Raw genomic sequence first — 20,162 nt, 5'->3', positions numbered from 1 at the left:
AGCAATGTCTTTTTAGATCCGAATATAAAACCAAGCTAGCAGTAGCGACACCGCAGCAGTGCACTCTTCACTACACGTTCGTACATTTCATTCAAACAACAATCACTCACTACCGGACTCACTCGAGAACTATCACCATGCACCCGAGCAAGCCTTCCACGTCAGCGGTTTCGAAATGTACTCCAATCACTGCGGACGATTCGATCGTGATCAGTGGGATTGCGGGCAAGTATCCGCGTTCGGACAGTGTGGAACATTTTGCCGAAAACCTGTACAACAAGGTACGAAGCGTTATAGTGATCGCGAGTTAAAGTGTCTTACATACCGTGCCTCCGCTACACCAAATACGTTCTGTGGTTCTTTTCAACTCTTTTTTAAGGTGGATTTAGTCGACGATAAGGAAGATCGTTGGCGACATCTGTACGCCGGCATACCGAAGCGCCTGGGAAAGCTGAATAATTTGGGCAAGTTTGATGCGGAATTCTTCAACAGTGGCTTTCAGGAAACGCACACCATGGATCCGCAGCAACGTCTGCTGCTGGAGCATTGCTATGAAGCAATGCTGGATGCCGGTCTGCATCCGGATGATATTAAGGGAACGCGCACCGGTGTGTTTGTCGGTGTGTCGATTGCGGAGACGGAAATCTATTGGACGTACAAGAAAACAAAGTCACCATACAACAGGTCCATCCTGGGGTGAGTCCAACATCCATTGTTGAATATCATGTTTCAAAATTCTATCCAATGCTTTCTTGCTACCAAATATAGATTCGTTCGAAGCATGCTTGCGACCAAAATTGCATACGCGTTGGATTTGAAGGGACCTTCCATGGCGGTGGATACGGCATGCAGCAGCTCAATGTACGCTCTCGATTGGGCCTGTAAGGCCATACGGCAGGGACAGTGTGATGCTGCCATTGTCGCCGGTACCAACCTTACGCTGCATCCTTACATCACCCTTCAGTTTGCGCTGCTCGGCGTGTTGGCGGCGGACGGATACTGTCGGCCATTCGACAAGAATGCTTCCGGGTATTCGCGCTCCGAGGCTAATGCTGTAATTCTGCTCCAAAAGGCTAAGGATGCCAAGCGTATCTATGCGCACGTGGTCAACACCAAAACGAACTGCGATGGTTATAAGCTCGAGGGCATTACCTTTCCTTCCAACAAGGTACAGAAACAGCTGCTGGATGAACTCTACTCCGAGGTTCCCTATGACCCAAAGGACATCAGCTATGTGGAAGCGCACAGTACCGGTACCGTGGTTGGTGATCCGGAAGAGTGTGACGCCATTGAGAAGGTGTTTTGTCCCGACAGAACCGAACCACTGTTGGTTGGATCGGTTAAATCTAACATCGGCCATTCGGAAGCAGCAGCAGGAATCTGTTCCGTTACGAAATGTGTTATTGCGATGCAAAACTGTAGCATTCCGCCGAACATCAATTATACGGAGCCACGTACGGATGTACCATCGCTGTTAAATGGAAAGCTTAAAGTCGTTGATCAATCCACCCCTCTAGCTGGACCACTGGTGGCGGTAAATTCCTTCGGATTTGGAGGTGCAAATGCTCATGCCCTGTTGCACAACTGTACGAAGTCAAAGACTAAAGGAGGATGTCCATCGGATGCCTTGCCACGGTTGGTCGTTTGGAGCGGTAGAACCATGGCTGCGGTGGATAACTTTTTGAACGGTCTGAAAGGTAAAGGATACGATGCAGAACTGTACGCACTTACGCACAACATTCAGCGGAAGGAAATTCCTAAAATGACCACCAAAGGATACGTTATTTTCGGAGGACGTAAGGATGGCACCGTTGAGCAACTTTACAAAGCCGCGTCAACCGTAATTCCCAAGAAGTACAAGATTCCCACCGTAACTCTCGTGTTCGGACCACTGGATAACAACTGGAAGACTACAGTGGAAACATTCAAACAGTTTCCCGAGTTTGCTAAAAGCACTAAAGATTGTTTGCTGGCAATAAGGGGATGTGGTTTCGATGCTTTCGACCAAACAATGCAAACGGACGATCCCATTCATCGCACCTTGTGGACGTTCATCACTCAGGTGGGTGTGTATCGCATGTTGGTGAAGTGTGGTCTATCCATTGATCAGTACGCTGGATATGGTGCTGGACAAATAACGTGCGCGCATCTCGATGGTGTACTATCGCTACAAGATGCGTTACGTGTAGGTTACGCGCAGGGATACATCATTCGAGCCCATCATACCGAGAAAAGCTGCAGTATTGCGTCGAACAAACAGCTCAACGCTAAGCTGGTGGCTGCATTGAAACCTCTGCGGCTACAGGCTGCATCACCGAGATGGTTTAATCCTTGCCAGCTCAAAATGTTTGATATGTACGATCCTAAAGTGACGGCATCGCTGTTCCAAAGATTAGACAATGAAACATTCATTCTACAACCTTTGAATGATTCTTTGAAAGCTCCTAACGAAGTTGTCATCAACTTCCTTCAGACACTTGGAAAGTAAGTATTTGCATACCCCTCTCTTTCTAATAGTACTTCACTATTGATCTATAATCAAAACTTGTCCTTTTTCAGAATATTCCAGAAGGGCCATCAAATCAATCTACTATCGCTATATCCTCCAGTTGAATTTCCTGTATCGCAGAGTACTCCCATGATATCGTCCCTTCTGGAGTGGGACCATTCAGCCGATTGGCACGTCACCAACTTCCGAACGACCCGTATGGTAGATCAAAGCACATCTGAATATACCATTTCGCTCTCGGAACAAGACTACATCGCTGGCCACTGTATCGATGGAAGAATCCTAATACCAGCTACGGGCTATCTTTTCTACGTGTGGGATTCTTTCTCCGGTAAGATGGGTATCATTCCCGAGGAAATGCCGGTCGAGTTTTTCGATATAGAATTTCTGCGTGCTACCACACTCGTTGGAGATCAACAGGTAACGCTTACAGTTGATTTGAATGAAGTAACGGGCTATTTTGAGGTGCGTGAAGGTACGGCACTGGTAGTAACGGGTCGCATCCAAGCGCTTACCAATTACAAACCACCGGTCATTGAACATAAGAAGAGTAGTGCTGTAATGCTCCCATCGAAGGATTTCTACAAGGAGCTGCGGCTGCGTGGATACCACTACGGAGGATTTTTCAAATCCGTTTTAGAGTCCGCTGCCGATGGGTCCTATGCTAAAATCGAATGGAAATTCAACTGGACAGCTTTACTCGATTGCATACTACAAGTTGCCATCATTGCTGTGGATTCTCGTTCGCTCGTGATACCTACACGCATTGACTCCATTAAAATTGATCCGATACAGCATAAGGGTACAGATAAATCCCTAGGCAATGAAGTTCCTAGCTACAACGTTTGCTTCAATCCCGAACTTAACCTACTGCAGTGTGGAGCTATAGAAATACGCGGTCTTAATGCGAGTACTATCGCTCGACGTCTTCCACCGGGTGTTCCTGTGCTCGAGAGCTATCGCTTCCAGCCTTACTACCCTCAAAACACAGTTCAAACAGCCACAGCAGTCTCAACCATTGTCCAAATGATTCTCGAAAATCAAGCCACAATATTTTTCACCGTTACGGAAGTTCACTCCAAATCGAGGGACCCGATCGTTTCCCTCTTCGGTGAAGCTATCGGTGATTTGCCCTTGGTGAAGGCTCACCTTACATTGCTCTCCAGTGCTAAGCCGGAGCCCATTCCTAGCGTCACCATCTCGGAGGATAAGCTCATGAAGCAACGCAACATACTATTGCTCATCTGCGAGAACCTTTTCAATGATGACGAGTTCATCTCCGATGCGATCAACTCTCTATCCGATCAGGGCTTCATATTGCTTCGTGAGGCTCAAGGATATCGTCTACAGGATAGCCATCGACGACTTCAGCTTGTGAGCACCATTCCGATCGAAGGTGAAACATTCCTGCTTCTGCAACAAAAGAAGTCCGCTATGAATACCTCCGTCGATGCTCACGTGATCCAGATATCATCGAACGATACGACCCATAATTGGTTGCTGGAGTTGAAGCAAGAAGTCAAAACCAAACCCGTCATCCTCTACGCCCAGAATGATTCGTCCTCGGGTATCATCGGCCTTGTGAACTGCATCCGCAAGGAACCTAACATTCAAAGCGTGTCCTGCTTCTTCATCGATGACCCCAATGCACCACCGTTCGATGCTTCCAATCCATTCTACAAAGATCAGATCGAGCTTGGACTTGCGATCAATGTCTATCGCCATGGAGCATGGGGATCCTATCGCCATTTTAAGTTACTGGAAGAACCACGTTATGAGTCCACCACTAACCACTGTTTCGCCAATTGCGTTAAGCCTGGAGATCTCTCTTCGTTCACGTGGATGGTTGGACCGTTGAGTGAGCAACCACCGTCAAGCCCGTTGGTCAAAGTCGTTTACAGTTCCTTGAATTTTAAAGATGTCATGATCGCTACTGGAAGACTCACGATCGAAACGTTCTGCACTGACCGACTACAGCAAGAGTGTATTTTGGGCTTCGAGTACTCTGGAGTCACTGCCACCGGCAAACGAGTTATGGGAATTATTCCAGCTGGATCCATGGCTACAATAATTGAAGCTGATTCTCTCTTCACTCTGAATGTTCCTGATGAGTGCACCCTGGAGCAGGCGGCTACTATCCCTACGGTTTACGCTACGGTCTATGCCGCCTTCTTCATTTGCGCTCATATTCGCAAAGGAAACTCCATTCTCATACACGCCGGTACGGGAGGCATAGGTCTAGCTGCGATTCGAGTATGTCTGGCTTACGGACTTGAAGTCTTTACCACTGTGAGCACCAAGGAAAAACGTGAATTCCTCATAAGCTACTTCCCCGATCTTAACCCCAACAACATCGGTAATTCCAGAGACATCTCCTTCGAAGCCCTCATCAAGAAGCGTACCAATGGGCGTGGTGTTGACTTCGTTCTCAACTCCCTCTCCGAGGAAAAGCTTCAGGCTTCCATTCGCTGCCTGGCTAAGGGTGGACATTTCCTAGAAATTGGAAAGTATGACATGATGAAGGACTCTAAACTGGCAATGACACTCTTCCAAAAAGGACTCACCTTCACCGCCGTGCTCGTCGATTTGATGTTCCAGGAGAAACGAGAGCTCTTGCAGGCGTTACACAAACTCATTGTGGAGGATATCTCCAAGGGCATCATACAGCCGCTTCCTACCACCGTTTTCCAGGCGCACGAGATCGAACAAGCGTTCCGATATCTTGCTACGGCCAAGCACATCGGAAAGGTTGTGCTCAAGATTCGAGATAACGAAGACGATCTCGCATCCGTCCCGTTATCCTATCTCCCGCGGGTGTACTGCAACCCCGAGCAAAGCTTTGTCATTGCTGGAGGTCTTGGTGGATTTGGACTTGAGCTGGCGGATTGGCTTATCGTTCGGGGCTGCCGTAAGCTGCTTCTTAGTTCCAGCAGAGGAATCACCAAGCCCTATCAGCAATACCGTGTCAAGTAAGTATTCTGTGCGTCCTGATTCTTGTAGTTATTTTTCACTTGACTATTACTTCCCCACTAGCACATGGCACACGTACGGAGTGCAAGTTCTCGTCTCTACCGAAGACATTTCCTCTGAGAATGGCTGTCGCCGACTTCTCCAGCAAGCCATCCGAATGGGACCCATCGCCGGCATCTTCAATCTGGCCGTACAGCTACGGGATGCCATCATCGAAAACCAATCGGTGGATAAGTTTGCCGAGTGTCTGGCTCCTAAAGCCACCGCTACACATCATCTCGATCTACTCAGCCGAGAGCTGTGTCCCATGCTGAAGCATTTTGTCGTTTTCTCCAGCGTATCGTGTGGACGAGGAAACGCCGGGCAATCTAACTACGGCATGGCGAACTCCATCATGGAACGCATCATCGAACATCGTGTCGCTCAAGGCCTGCCCGGAAAAGCCATCCAGTGGGGAGCCATCGGAGAGGTGGGAATTGTTGCCGACATGCAGGAAGATAAAATCGATATGGAGATCGGTGGTACATTGCAGCAACGGCTCTCCTCGTGCATCCAAGTGCTCGATCAGCTGCTGACCACTCCGGAACCTCTTGTGGCTAGTATGGTTGTGGCCGAGAAGCGTAGCTCTAGCGGTGGCGCCAAGAACATCGTCGAAGCCGTCATGAACATCATGAACATTCGCGATATGAAGTCCGTCTCCGTGGAGAGCACGCTCGCTGACATCGGTATGGACTCGCTCATGGCCGTCGAAATCCGACAGGTTCTGGAGCGAGATTTTGATATCATCTTGACGCCTCAAGACCTTCGCACGCTTACCTTCTCCAAGCTTCAGAAGCTCGCCGATGCCAAGGCCGAGAACGAGGCTGCCGAAACCGCTACTCAACAGCTGCAGCTGGAGGATTTGTTGGCAAGTTTCGGAGATGAAGCCGCCAGTCATCACACTGTCCTACGGCTGCCTTCCAAATGTAACGACCTCGTGTTCGATCGACCTGTTTTGCTCATACCGGGAATTGAGAGCGTATGTAGTCCAGTCTGGACCAAGATCGCTTCCGAGATCAACGCTCCTACATTTATGCTCCAAACATTCGCCAACGCAACTGACGAGCAGACCATCCCCGGAATCGTTGACGCCGTCTTTGACGAGATGTTCGAGACTGTCTTCGCCAAAGCGGAACAGTTCTTGGTCATTGGATATTCCTTCGGATCGCTGTTAGCACTAGAAATTGTAAAGCGCCTAGAGGCACGATCACTTCACGGAAAGGTGATGTTAATCGATGGGTCCCCGTTGTACCTGCAGCGTTTCGCCAGCCACCATTTATCGGGCTTCGACGACGAGCACTTACAAATGGCAATCCTCACGCTCGTGCTTTCTTTTTCGTTGCCTTCAGTGTCCAACGAAATTTTAGCCACGATCACGAGTGAAGCCACGTACGAAAACCGTGTCTCCAAAATGTTGGAAATTGGTCGTGAATCAAATCCATTCTCGGAAGACTACACACGTAAAATGATGCGAGTATTGTTCTATCGGCTGAAAGCCGCCATGAACATGAGCACCGATGTGAAGGAAAAGCTGTCATCTCCATTGGTGCTTGTGCGCTCGGGAACGATTAGCGAAATTGAGGAGGATTATGGTTTAAGTGAATTTACCCAGTCGTCGATGATTGTCAAAGTCATCGATGGAACGCATCAGACCATGCTTTCGAACATGGAATTGATTGAAATTATTAATAAGGACACTCTGTGAACATGACACATATAAGTAAACTTATTTATCAATTTCTATAAGCTAATCAATAAAGCGAAGCATTCAAAAATCGATAAACTGTTAGCATCAGTTCAAATAACAATGCAAATATAAAAATGCCAATGAATGGTATTTACTCTATAGATTTTGTTTTTGGAAAATAACAAAAAAACATACACAAATTACGAAAGCCTGGAGAAGACTTACGAAAGCCAAAGACTAACATCGACTGATTGAGGTTCGAAATTTTAACCCTGTTTTCAATGCGTTTGCACTCCACTTTATTTGGACAACACAAATAACCCCAACGGTACAGATTTAAATAGGTTTTTTTTACAAACCTACAACATCGGCGTCGTGCAGAGAATGTGTATCGATTCCAGTAACCTGTGACGTACACATTATAGTAAAAAAGATGGCTTTTCACCTCGCCGGAACGGTATAATTAGCACCTTTAATTAGCTAACGCTAATAGTTTAAAGAGAAATAAACGATACGTTTGCCCACTATTTGCACATGGCCAGCGTCGCATCCGCGGGGCCGGATAATTATGCAGCACAATTTGAATATTTTGTGCAAACCGCACATATAAAATCCATTCACTGAACTCGTTTAGTTCGCCAGTGTTATCGCGTACATCATGACGACTGTCAACTGTTCTGCGGCAGAACCTATCGAATCTGAGAACTCAATTGTCATTTCGGGTATTGCGGGAAAATATCCAAGATCGGACAATGTCCAAGAGTTTGCCAACAACCTATACAGCAAAGTTCGTATATATCCCCTGAAGCTAACTATCTCGGTGTCTAAAGGGAATCATTCTCTTTCGTCGCATTACTCCTTTTACACTCCTTTGCAGATTGATCTTGTCGATGACAAGGAAGATCGATGGCGCCATACACACCCAGACATACCGAAGCGTCTCGGGAAGCTGAACAATCTCGAAAAGTTCGATGCGGATTTATTCGGATACAGTCCAAAGGAGGCGCATACGATGGATCCGCAGCATCGCCTACTACTGGAGCACTGTTATCAGGCGGTACTGGATGCGGGACTGCATCTAGACGATTTGCGAGGCACAAAAACGGGTGTCTATATTGGATGTTCCATGTCCGAGACGGAAACCTACTGGACGTACAAGAAAACTCGTATGCCCTACAAAAAAGTAATGCTGGGGTTTGTATCACAAAACTTTTTGCAATACTTAACACCAGTCTTAACATGTACTGCACTTGCAGCTTTACGAGGAGTATGTTAGCACTTAAAATAGCGTATGCGTTGGATTTGAAGGGTCCGGCCATGACGGTAGATACGGCATGCAGCAGCTCAATGTACGCTCTCGATTGGGCCTGTAAGGCCATACGGCAGGGACAGTGTGATGCTGCCATTGTCGCCGGTACCAACCTTACGCTGCATCCTTACATCACCCTTCAGTTTGCGCTGCTCGGCGTGTTGGCGGCGGACGGATACTGTCGGCCATTCGACAAGAATGCTTCCGGGTATTCGCGCTCCGAGGCTAATGCTGTAATTCTGCTCCAAAAGGCTAAGGATGCCAAGCGTATCTATGCGCACGTGGTCAACACCAAAACGAACTGCGATGGTTATAAGCTCGAGGGCATTACCTTTCCTTCCAACAAGGTACAGAAACAGTTGCTGGATGAGCTCTACTCCGAGGTTCCCTATGACCCGAAGGACATCAGCTATGTGGAAGCGCACAGTACCGGTACCGTGGTTGGTGATCCGGAAGAGTGTGACGCCATTGAGAAGGTGTTTTGTCCCGACAGAAATGGTCCACTACTTGTCGGATCGGTTAAGTCTAACATAGGGCACACGGAGCCAGCTGCTGGACTTTGCTCCATTACAAAATGTATAATCGCGTTCCAAAACAAACTCATCCCCCCTAACATCCACTACACGGAACCGCGGAAAGATGTACCGGCGTTGTTGAACGGTAACCTAAAAGTGGTCGATGAACTAACATCGCTCGATGGACCATTGGTAGCTGTGAATTCTTTCGGTTTTGGAGGTGCCAATGCACATGCACTACTGCATGCTCACACCCAAAGGAAAGCGCCGAATAATCGACCGTTCGATGAGCTTCCTCGGTTGGTGGTGTGGAGTGGACGAACGATCGACGCAGTTGACCAGTTCCTGGAAGGTGTTGCCAAACACAAATTTAATCCCGAACTCTACGCCCTAACGCACAACATTCAGCGGAAGGAGCTCGCTAAAATGCACTACCGTGGGTACGCCATATTGGCTCGTCGTGATGACGGTACCGCTGTTATTATGCAGAAGAGTGTTTCCAGAGCGCGAAAACTGCTGCCCAACTTTGCCATCGTTTTTGGACAGATGGATTACGATTGGCCAACGACTTTGCGTGCATTCAAGAAATTTCCACCATTTCAAACCTCGGTAGAACAGTGCTTAAGTCTTTTGAAGGCACCCGAATATGATTGTATCTTTAGCAAGGATCAACATGCAACCATTCTTCAGCGAGCCGTCTGGACACTGGTAATACAAATCAGTGTGTATCATTCACTGAAAGCTATCGGTATGGAGGTTCATCAGTATGGCGGATATTCCATCGGGCAGATAACGTGCGCGTACATTGATGGTGCACTTTCCCTTACGGACGCCATACGGGTGGCATTCACACATGGAGTACTGCTCGGTTCGTACCGCAATCCGGAGACGTTTAACTATCGCGATATTATCACGAACAAAGACTTGAACAGCAAGCTGGTCTCAGTGTTGCAATCTTTCCGTTTCGCGAAACCGACCAACAAGTGGAAAACTGCGACTTCCGTCCTGTCCTTCCGCATTTACGATCCAAAAACCTCGGCACAAATATTCAATAGAATTGATAGTGATGCCATAGTGCTGCAACCACTTCCATCGATTGAAACCACCGATAACATAATGAAAAGTTTTCTAGCCACCATTGGACGGTGAGTAAATTTTTTCTTGCCATTCAAGATTTTACAATTATTGTTGACATTCTATTTGATTTACGATTACTTTCTAGAGCATTCGTCAATGGACAATACTGCCAGTTGTTAGATCTTTACCCCGAGGTCATCTTTCCGGTATCGTTAGAAACACCCATGCTCGGCCCTCTCATCCGCTGGGATCATTCGGTCGATTGGCATGTGGCCAACTTCCAAACGAAAAAGATGGTAGGGCAAGGCTCCAATCAGTACACCGTCACACTTGCTGAGCAAGAGTACATTGCCGGGCACTGCATTGATAGCAGGGTGTTGATACCTGCAACAGAATATCTGTATCTAGTGTGGGATTCCTTCACTAGCAAAACGGGAACCATCCCGAACGAAGTGGCTGTTGAATTTACGGAGGTTGAATTTCTGCGCGCGACTACCATTGCGAGTGGCCAACTTATAACACTTTTTGTCGAAATCAACGACATCAGTGGATATTTTGAAGTGACCGAAGGTTCGACACTCGTCGTTAAAGGCTACATTCAACGAATTAGCCATTTTAAACACTCCACACTCCTTAGGCAAAAAAACACTCAGTCTGTAACGCTTCTAACCAAGGATTTCTATAAGGAGCTGCGGCTGCGTGGATACCACTACGGAGGCTTCTTCAAGTCCGTATTAGAGTCCGCTGCCGATGGGTCTTATGCTAAAATTGAATGGAAAGGCAACTGGACAGCACTTTTGGATTGCATGCTTCAGATTGCGATAATAGCTGTGGATTCTCGTTCGCTCGTGATTCCTACACGCATTGAGTCTATCAAAGTTGATCCCATACAGCAGAAAACGTCATTACAAACTGATGGAAGTAGCGGCCCCTTCTATAGCGTATGCTTCGCTTCCGATCTAAATCTATTGCAAAGCAGTGGTATCGAAATTCGTGGTCTTAATGCGAGTACTATCGCTCGACGTCTTCCACCAGGAATTCCGGTACTAGAAAGTTACAAATTTTATCCATATTTCTCCCAAAAGACGATACAAACCGCTCAAGCGGTTTCAACGATTGTACAAATGATTCTCGAAAATCAAGCCACAATATTTTTCACCGTTACGGAAGTTCACTCCAAATCGAGGGACCCGATCGTTTCCCTCTTCGATGAAGCTATCGGTAATTTGCCCTTGGTGAAGGCTCACCTTACATTGCTCTCCAGTGCTAAGCCGGAGCCCATTCCTAGCGTCACCATCTCGGAGGATAAGCTCATGAAGCAACGCAACATACTATTGCTCATCTGCGAGAACCTTTTCAATGATGACGAGTTCATCTCCGATGCGATCAACTCTCTATCCGATCAGGGCTTCATATTGCTTCGTGAGGCTCAAGGATATCGTCTACAGGATAGCCATCGACGACTTCAGCTTGTGAGCACCATTCCGATCGAAGGTGAAACATTCCTGCTTCTGCAACAAAAGAAGTCCGCTATGAATACCTCCGTCGATGCTCACGTTATCCAGATATCATCGAACGATACGACCCATAATTGGTTGCTGGAGTTGAAGCAAGAAGTCAAAACCAAACCCGTCATCCTCTACGCCCAGAATGATTCGTCCTCGGGTATCATCGGCCTTGTGAACTGCATCCGCAAGGAACCTAACATTCAAAGCGTGTCCTGCTTCTTCATCGATGACCCCAATGCACCACCGTTCGATGCTTCCAATCCATTCTACAAAGATCAGATCGAGCTTGGACTTGCGATCAATGTCTATCGCCATGGAGCATGGGGATCCTATCGCCATTTTAAGCTATTGGAAGAACCACGTTATGAGTCCACCACTAACCATTGTTTCGCCAATTGCATTAAGCCTGGAGATCTCTCTTCGTTCACGTGGATGGTTGGACCGTTGAGTGAGCAACCACCGTCAAGCCCGTTGGTCAAAGTCGTTTACAGTTCTTTGAATTTTAAAGATGTTATGCTAGCAACAGGAAGACTCACGGTGGAGACAACTTTTACTAGTCGATTGCAACAAGAATGCGTTCTAGGTTTCGAGTACTCTGGAGTCACTGCCACCGGCAAACGAGTTATGGGAATTATTCCAGCTGGATCCATGGCTACAATAATTGAAGCTGATTCTCTCTTCACTCTGAATGTTCCTGATGAGTGCACCCTGGAGCAGGCGGCTACTATCCCTACGGTTTACGCTACGGTCTATGCCGCCTTCTTCATTTGCGCTCATATTCGCAAAGGAAACTCCATTCTCATACACGCCGGTACGGGAGGCATAGGTCTAGCTGCGATTCGAGTATGTCTGGCTTACGGACTTGAAGTCTTTACCACTGTGAGCACCAAGGAAAAACGTGAATTCCTCATAAGCTACTTCCCCGATCTTAACCCCAACAACATCGGTAATTCCAGAGACATCTCCTTCGAAGCCCTCATCAAGAAGCGTACCAATGGGCGTGGTGTTGACTTCGTTCTCAACTCCCTCTCCGAGGAAAAGCTTCAGGCTTCCATTCGCTGCCTGGCTAAGGGTGGACATTTCCTAGAAATTGGAAAGTATGACATGATGAAGGACTCTAAACTGGCAATGACACTCTTCCAAAAAGGACTCACCTTCACCGCCGTGCTCGTCGATTTGATGTTCCAGGAGAAACGAGAGCTCTTGCAGGCGTTACACAAACTCATTGTGGAGGATATCTCCAAGGGCATCATACAGCCGCTTCCTACCACCGTTTTCCAGGCGCACGAGATCGAACAAGCGTTCCGATATCTTGCTACGGCCAAGCACATCGGAAAGGTTGTGCTCAAGATTCGAGATAACGAAGACGATCTCGCATCCGTCCCGTTATCCTATCTCCCGCGGGTGTACTGCAACCCCGAGCAAAGCTTTGTCATTGCTGGAGGTCTTGGTGGATTTGGACTTGAGCTGGCGGATTGGCTTATCATTCGGGGCTGCCGTAAGCTGCTTCTTAGTTCCAGCAGAGGAATCACCAAGCCCTATCAGCAATACCGTGTCAAGTAAGTATTCTGTGCGTCCTGATTCTTGTAGTTATTTTTCACTTGACTATTACTTCCCCACTAGCACATGGCACACGTACGGAGTGCAAGTTCTCGTCTCTACCGAAGACATTTCCTCTGAGAATGGCTGTCGCCGACTTCTCCAGCAAGCCATCCGAATGGGACCCATCGCCGGCATCTTCAATCTGGCCGTACAGCTACGGGATGCCATCATCGAAAACCAATCGGTGGATAAGTTTGCCGAGTGTCTGGCTCCTAAAGCCACCGCTACACATCATCTCGATCTACTCAGCCGAGAGCTGTGTCCCATGCTGAAGCATTTTGTCGTTTTCTCCAGCGTATCGTGTGGACGAGGAAACGCCGGGCAATCTAACTACGGCATGGCGAACTCCATCATGGAACGCATCATCGAACATCGTGTCGCTCAAGGCCTGCCCGGAAAAGCCATCCAGTGGGGAGCCATCGGAGAGGTGGGAATTGTTGCCGACATGCAGGAAGATAAAATCGATATGGAGATCGGTGGTACATTGCAGCAACGGCTCTCCTCGTGCATCCAAGTGCTCGATCAGCTGCTGACCACTCCGGAACCTCTTGTGGCTAGTATGGTTGTGGCCGAGAAGCGTAGCTCTAGCGGTGGCGCCAAGAACATCGTCGAAGCCGTCATGAACATCATGAACATTCGCGATATGAAGTCCGTCTCCGTGGAGAGCACGCTCGCTGACATCGGTATGGACTCGCTCATGGCCGTCGAAATCCGACAGGTTCTGGAGCGAGATTTTGATATCATCTTGACGCCTCAAGACCTTCGCACGCTTACCTTCTCCAAGCTTCAGAAGCTCGCCGATGCCAAGGCCGAGAACGAGGCTGCCGAAACCGCTACTCAACAGCTGCAGCTGGAGGATTTGTTGGCAAGTTTCGGAGATGAAGCCGCCAGTCATCACACTGTCCTACGGCTGCCTTCCAAATGTAACGACCTCGTGTTCGATCGACCTGTTTTGCTCATACCGGGAATTGAGAGCGTATGTAGTCCAGTCTGGACCAAGATCGCTTCCGAGATCAACGCTCCTACATTTATGCTCCAAACATTCGCCAACGCAACCGACGAGCAGACCATCCCCGGAATCGTTGACGCCGTCTTTGACAATATGTTCGAGACTGTCTTCGCCAAAGCGGAACAGTTCTTGGTCATTGGATATTCCTTCGGATCGCTGTTAGCACTAGAAATTGTAAAGCGCCTAGAGGCACGATCACTTCACGGAAAGGTGATGTTAATCGATGGGTCCCCGTTGTACCTGCAGCGTTTCGCCAGCCACCATTTATCGGGCTTCGACGACGAGCACTTACAAATGGCAATCCTCACGCTCGTGCTTTCGTTTGTGCTTCCCACAGCAACCCAGGATATTATAAAGTCTATCATGGATAATTCAACGTACCTCGAACGTGTAGAGAAGCTAATGGATGTCGCACGCGAGTCTAATTCATTCTCGGAAGAGTATGCCCGTAAAATGATGCGAGCACTGTTTTACCGACTAAAGGCAGCAATGAACATGAGCACGGAAGCGAAGGAAAAGATCGCCTCGCCACTTGTTCTTGTACGGTCAGCAGCGATCGGTGACGTCGAGGAGGATTACGGTCTCAGTGAGTTTACCATCGCGTCCTTGATAGTGAAAATTATCGATGGTACACATCAAACCATGCTCGCCAACCCTGAACTCATTGAGATCATCAACAAGGACACACTGTAAAGTATGCGCTTGGGATCACAATTTCATTTGATTGATTTTACATTATTTAATGCTCAAAGCTATAGGAAATTCTAATTGGCATGAAAGGATGTGGAAACATGATTCTAATAAAACTAAGACACATAGTGCAACTAAACATTTCTCCCGTTAGTAAGAATAGAAATTAAATGGGAACAAATCAATTAAATTTATAATTAAAATCTTAGTCTTTACGAGTTTATCATTTGTTACACTGCTTACCGTAGGTTAGTTTCCTTGTCCGATTCGCCTTTTATTTTTTGTTCTTGTTCATTAAACTGTAGATTGCTTGTTGTATTTTTTCATTTTCCTTCAATTCTGATTCGACCTGAGCGATGCGTTCTTCCCGATCTTTTAGTTTCTCCTTCAAATTCTTACCATCCGTTTCGAGCGTTTCGATTGTACTATCACGCTGTACTAGCGTTTGCTCAAGCTGCTGGATAAGATCGTTGCGCTTGGAGATGTCTCGTTCCCGTTCGCGAATTTTACACTCGTACTGCTTTCGCTCCGCTTCCCGCTGCTCAGTAAGCTTCTGTCGGTCCTCTTCTCCAAGCTTTAGCAATTTCCGTGCATCATCTCGATTTTTGGTCTAAAACAAAACGATCGTACATAAATGGATGTTACTCTATGTGCTGTTAAACTCTAGCTTACCATAGCTGCCAACTCCTGCTGAAGACGCTTGTTTTCCTTCTCATAATTGTCGTCACGTGCGCGCAGGTGCTCGATCTCCTTCAACAGTGCCGCACATTTTTGATTTTTGTCGCCGTATTTTTTGATATACTCTGCCAGCTCTTGCTTCATCTGGCTCATTTTCTTATCATACGTTGCGGCAGCCGATCTCAACTGTACTAGCTCCTGCTCAAGAAGACGATTTTCGTTTTCTAACCTAAAAAAGATACATACATAATGTTTATGTAAATCATTTCTTCATCACCTTAATTGTTTGTTTACTCACGCTGACTCCTTCAATAAGAGTGGAAGACTTTTCTTCTGATTTTTGTCTATCTCCGCCATCAGCAGCTGATTCTGGTGCGTCAGGGTCGTGATCTGTGCCGTTGTTGCTTCTAAACTGTTTCTCAAATCGTTCATCAGCGTCGTCTGCATATTGATCTTGTACGTGTAGAATTCAACAAGCTCCGACTTTTCTAATTCATTTATCAATCCAGCTGCTTTAGCGTCCTGTATATGAACCACGGCCTGGTCAATTCGTTCCTGCAGGTCCCTACTAAGCGCTCGTACATAGGTGTAACCCGTCGGAGGCTGAATGTTGTGCATATTGCTATTCGCTGAGGAAAATGGAACTTTTGCATTATTTCCTCCTAATGTTATAACATTGCTTTTTAACATATCGATCATTTGGGCCACATCGTGCTTGGGAAAATCGGTAGAGGCTGCTACTTGTAGTAATGCTTCTAGCAGGTCCACATCGCTGCCTCCGGTCAAACCCTTGGCAAAAAGAAACTGGATCGGTTTCTGTTTGAGTAGATTCGTTATTTTAGCATACCACTGCGTAGGGCAAATGTTGGCCAGTTCATTAAACGCGTGCAAGGCCCACAGATACACCCGAACTTGACCGTCAGTAAGCGAATAGTTAAACATGGCACAATCACGTGTATTTGTCAAGACGTTGCCGAAAAGATGCTGAAATAATTGTTCCGCTATCTCATTCATTGGATCATCGATCATATTCAGTGTCTTTCCCATCGTCGTAAACAGTTTCGTAAAAGCAATTACAAGTCGTTCGTCGTCATTGCTTGTGATCGTGGTCATTAAGGGTGTGAGCACTGTTTTACATTCCTCGGCGAAGGCTGCCTCCTTGGGGTTCTTTTCCAGTATCGTGCGCAACAGATCGACCGCTTTCGAACAATCATCCCGAGCGTTGTTGATTAGTTTTATTGGACCGATGTCAAAAATCTTCTTGTAGAGCTCCTCATCATCCGGTTTGAGCAGAACGATACATTCCAAAATTTCAAACAATCCGTCTTTCGTACGGTCCTTCCTCAGTTCGCCTTTTTGCTTTGTCTTTTTCTTCCGCCCAGTTGTTTCAACTTCAGGTGATAGTGTGCCATTCTCCCAATACTTTTCTATTTCAAGCAAAAATTCCTTTAAATCTCGTTGAAAGTATTCGTCCGTTACCGCCGCTTTCGCCGATTCCGACTCACGTGAACCGCTTTGCGTTCGTACGTAGCGTAGAAAGTCGATCACATGCCTCAAGCTGAAGGTGTTCTTCGATGCTAGCATTAATCGAACTTCCTCGAAGCTCATACGCAGAAGGTAGTGCAAATCAATCTCCTTGACATAATCGTTTTGCTCCAGTATGATGTACATTTTGCACGCGAGCAGACCAAACTTTTTAATCTGCTTACAGAACCCAGAGATGTTCGCGTTTCTCGTCAACACAAACGTCGTCGAGAGGTCTCGATGGCACAGATTCACCAATATGGACAATGCTAGCTGTGCCAGCTCGCAGCGTTCCTTCTTTTCGTGGTTCTGTTCAATGAGGGTAAGCAGCTTCTGGATTAAACGTTCGATAAACATTTCCTGTCCATCGATCGTGGCCCCGTAGGAGAGGTGGTGCAACAGTGAAAGAGCACGCTTCTGCTGTTCCGGCGTGTGCACTTCCAGCAGTAGAAGCGAAACAACCGGAAGGAATCGGAACTTGTCTACAAGCGCAGTACGTGTTTCATCGTCATTCACCGCAAGCTCTAGCACCGCTACCGCTGACCAGAGGAGATTCGTTTTTTTCATGCTGTGGCTTAACAGTTTATGCAAATTAACGAAGAAAATGTTGCACTCGTATACGGACACATCGAAGATCTTATTTTCCGGGCTAGCTGCTGCCAGGTGCTACGGAAGAAAAACTAACATTGCTGAGCAGTGCAACACATTTGGAATTGTGCGGATGCGAGAAAACTTACCTCCAAGCACCGGTTCACGAGAGTTTCGTTGCCATAACTGCTGCTGATGAAATACGATTGGATGTGGCTGTTGAACTCCACAATGTGCGACATTTCTGCAGATCGTCCCGGGCTCATTTTAACAGACACAACAAAGAAATATGGGATCAATCCAACAATCGCTTTACAACTTATCGTACCTTTTCTTAATATTTCAGTTTCAGTTATATATAAACTGTGTTTATGTATAAAAAAACAACAATATACGGGAAAATAAAATATGCACACACGAAACACAAGCGCAAACAACAAACAATACGTTACAATTTTGATTTTAACGTTGGCAGCTCGCAGTTTTGACAGCTGTCTGCATATCTGCTCGAATCCACGGATGATGGAGAGTTGCTCGAATTTTAACGCGCGCGAAGATTGGTTTAATTATTGCCGGACAGGGGGCCGAATAGCAGAATTATTTAGCCCTTTGAGAGGCTGTGAAACGACGGCGGAAGGAACGAGAAAGGGACTGCGCAGGTACTCGCTCTCACTCTCTCAATGTTGGCCCTCCCGCCCAGCGGCGCACTTCAATCACAGCTGTTTTTGGATGTGTAGAATCTTTTATATTGGTGGATGCTCATTTTCCAGTACATCAATTGTAATTATTGTTCGATTTATCAGAAGAACCGTATTTATCATACATACCGCCTACACACACACTCTCCAGTGCACTTTGGGCTGGAGGACTAGAATTTCATCCTAGTAGCAGCAACCACTCTCCTATTTTATGTACTTTTGATATATATGATTTTGATATTGATCGATTACATTTGGTTTACTTACCATTTGAACCTTCATTTCAATGACCACTTACCCAGTCATGGTTCGCACTTTTCATTTTAAATAACATTTGATAGAATAGAGCTACCGACTTGAAACTTCAGGAATACCTAGAAAAATATGTTTTTCATCACGCGAACAAAAATCCATATTTTTGAATTTTTTAAAATATGTGTTCAATTAAATTTTCGATTTGTACTCAATTACCTCTATAATCGCCTACCCGGATTGGTGATACTTTTTGCTTAAGAGTTACGCGTATATTTCCAGTTTTATCCATTAAAATGGTTTCATATTTTCATCATTTGCAGCAGCTATAATCGAAATATGTGGAGTCAGCCGGCGTGAAACTGGAGGTTGAGGCGTAAAAATTGCTCCTTGGGGAACGTTTGATCCCGCTCATCGCAGTTTCACTTCGGCGCTTGAGAATGGTGGATCAAATTTTTGCTCACCGCACGCGTAGTGTAGGAAGCTGTTAAAATACCAATTTCAAGTATTTGTTTCAAATAGTGTTTGATGAATTGCCATTAGAAATGTGCTGGATTCAGACGTTTTATAAATAAAAGGCAGACAGCGTTCTTGAATTGTTGTCAAACAAAAGTGCATAAACACGTGCTTTCAGGATTACGAAGATTAAAGAAAATAGTGTTACGTGAAGGTGTTTATATTCCTGTATATTTATTAAAAAACGCTCAACAAGTTTCAAAATCAGTGGAAATACGGAAATCAGTGGAAATATGCCGTTCTAATGGTGTAATTCATAAACCAAAGTTTAGAATACAGCTCCATAAGACTCAAAACAAACAACGCAAAGCAAAAGCATGATTCATTGCATGTTGTACCGGCGATGACTACGGATCCGGATCCCTTTCCTCAGTGGCTTCTTTCGTTTCCTTTACCGTATTCCCGGACAGATAGTGCAAAATGCGTTCGTCAGGTTGCTGCACCAACCGGCACCGGACGGTGCGCTGTGGGTGTATCTGAGCGAGATGGCAGTCTTTGGCGCGAAATGTTACCAGTGCATCGGATGTGTATGCGGGGGTGAAGCTAAAGTTTTAAGCAACTTTCGGCAGCGCTGCTGGTAACCAAACGGTATCGGTTTTTAAACAACTTCAGAAGAGGGCGCACACCGTGCGAATCGCGACCCACAATACGCGGCACCCGCGATACCGCGGCTGGTTGGTACCACATGGTTCCTTGCTCTCTTTCTCTCTGTATGTCTCTCTCTCCCTCCCTCTCTCTCACACACACAAGCGCTGTTTTTTCTTCGCGTCGACGCATTCGTCCTACTTGCGTGTGGGTGTGGGTGCACGTGTGGAACAACAACCACCGTAAACGTTCCTCTTGGTGTGTTCGGTCAGTCTGTCGCGAAATTCTCCTCCGCACGGACGGCACGCTCTCGGTCGGAGAGTCGGAATTCCAGTAAACGGAAAAGCAACAGTCTAACGGTTTGGTAAATTTGAAATCTGTACAGCAAGTGCAAAACGTGCAGTGG

The 20,162-nt window shown here is 46.6% G+C and overlaps 3 protein-coding genes across 3 annotated transcripts; 2 read left to right on the top strand and 1 right to left on the bottom strand.

The window, feature by feature from the left end:
- Positions 1-137: 137 nt before the first annotated feature.
- On the top strand, positions 138-7,223 carry LOC128303286 (fatty acid synthase-like). The gene is made up of 5 exons (XM_053040186.1): positions 138-281; positions 380-696; positions 769-2,484; positions 2,560-5,478; positions 5,543-7,223. The coding sequence occupies exons 1-5, from the start codon at positions 138-140 to the stop codon at positions 7,221-7,223; spliced, it is 6,777 nt and encodes a 2,258-aa protein (XP_052896146.1).
- Positions 7,224-7,863: 640 nt separating this feature from the next.
- LOC128303352 (fatty acid synthase-like) lies at positions 7,864-14,918 on the top strand. Its single transcript, XM_053040280.1, has 5 exons — positions 7,864-7,992; positions 8,083-8,399; positions 8,462-10,174; positions 10,252-13,173; positions 13,238-14,918. Exons 1-5 carry the CDS (start codon positions 7,864-7,866, stop codon positions 14,916-14,918), a joined length of 6,762 nt encoding a protein of 2,253 aa, XP_052896240.1.
- Positions 14,919-15,095: 177 nt separating this feature from the next.
- LOC128302445 (uncharacterized) lies at positions 15,096-18,112 on the bottom strand. Its single transcript, XM_053039271.1, has 4 exons — positions 17,855-18,112; positions 15,892-17,783; positions 15,588-15,822; positions 15,096-15,525 (listed from the first exon to the last, which is right to left on the bottom strand). Exons 1-4 carry the CDS (start codon positions 17,969-17,971, stop codon positions 15,190-15,192), a joined length of 2,580 nt encoding a protein of 859 aa, XP_052895231.1. The 5' UTR covers positions 17,972-18,112; the 3' UTR covers positions 15,096-15,189.
- Between the last annotated feature and the right edge of the window lie 2,050 nt (positions 18,113-20,162).

Source organism: Anopheles moucheti, chromosome 3 (genome assembly GCF_943734755.1).
Source record: "Anopheles moucheti chromosome 3, idAnoMoucSN_F20_07, whole genome shotgun sequence".
In the NCBI taxonomy this organism is placed as follows: Eukaryota; Metazoa; Arthropoda; class Insecta; order Diptera; family Culicidae; genus Anopheles; species Anopheles moucheti.
Note: the sequence above shows the minus strand (reverse complement) of the source record. Positions and strands in the feature narration are given on the sequence as shown.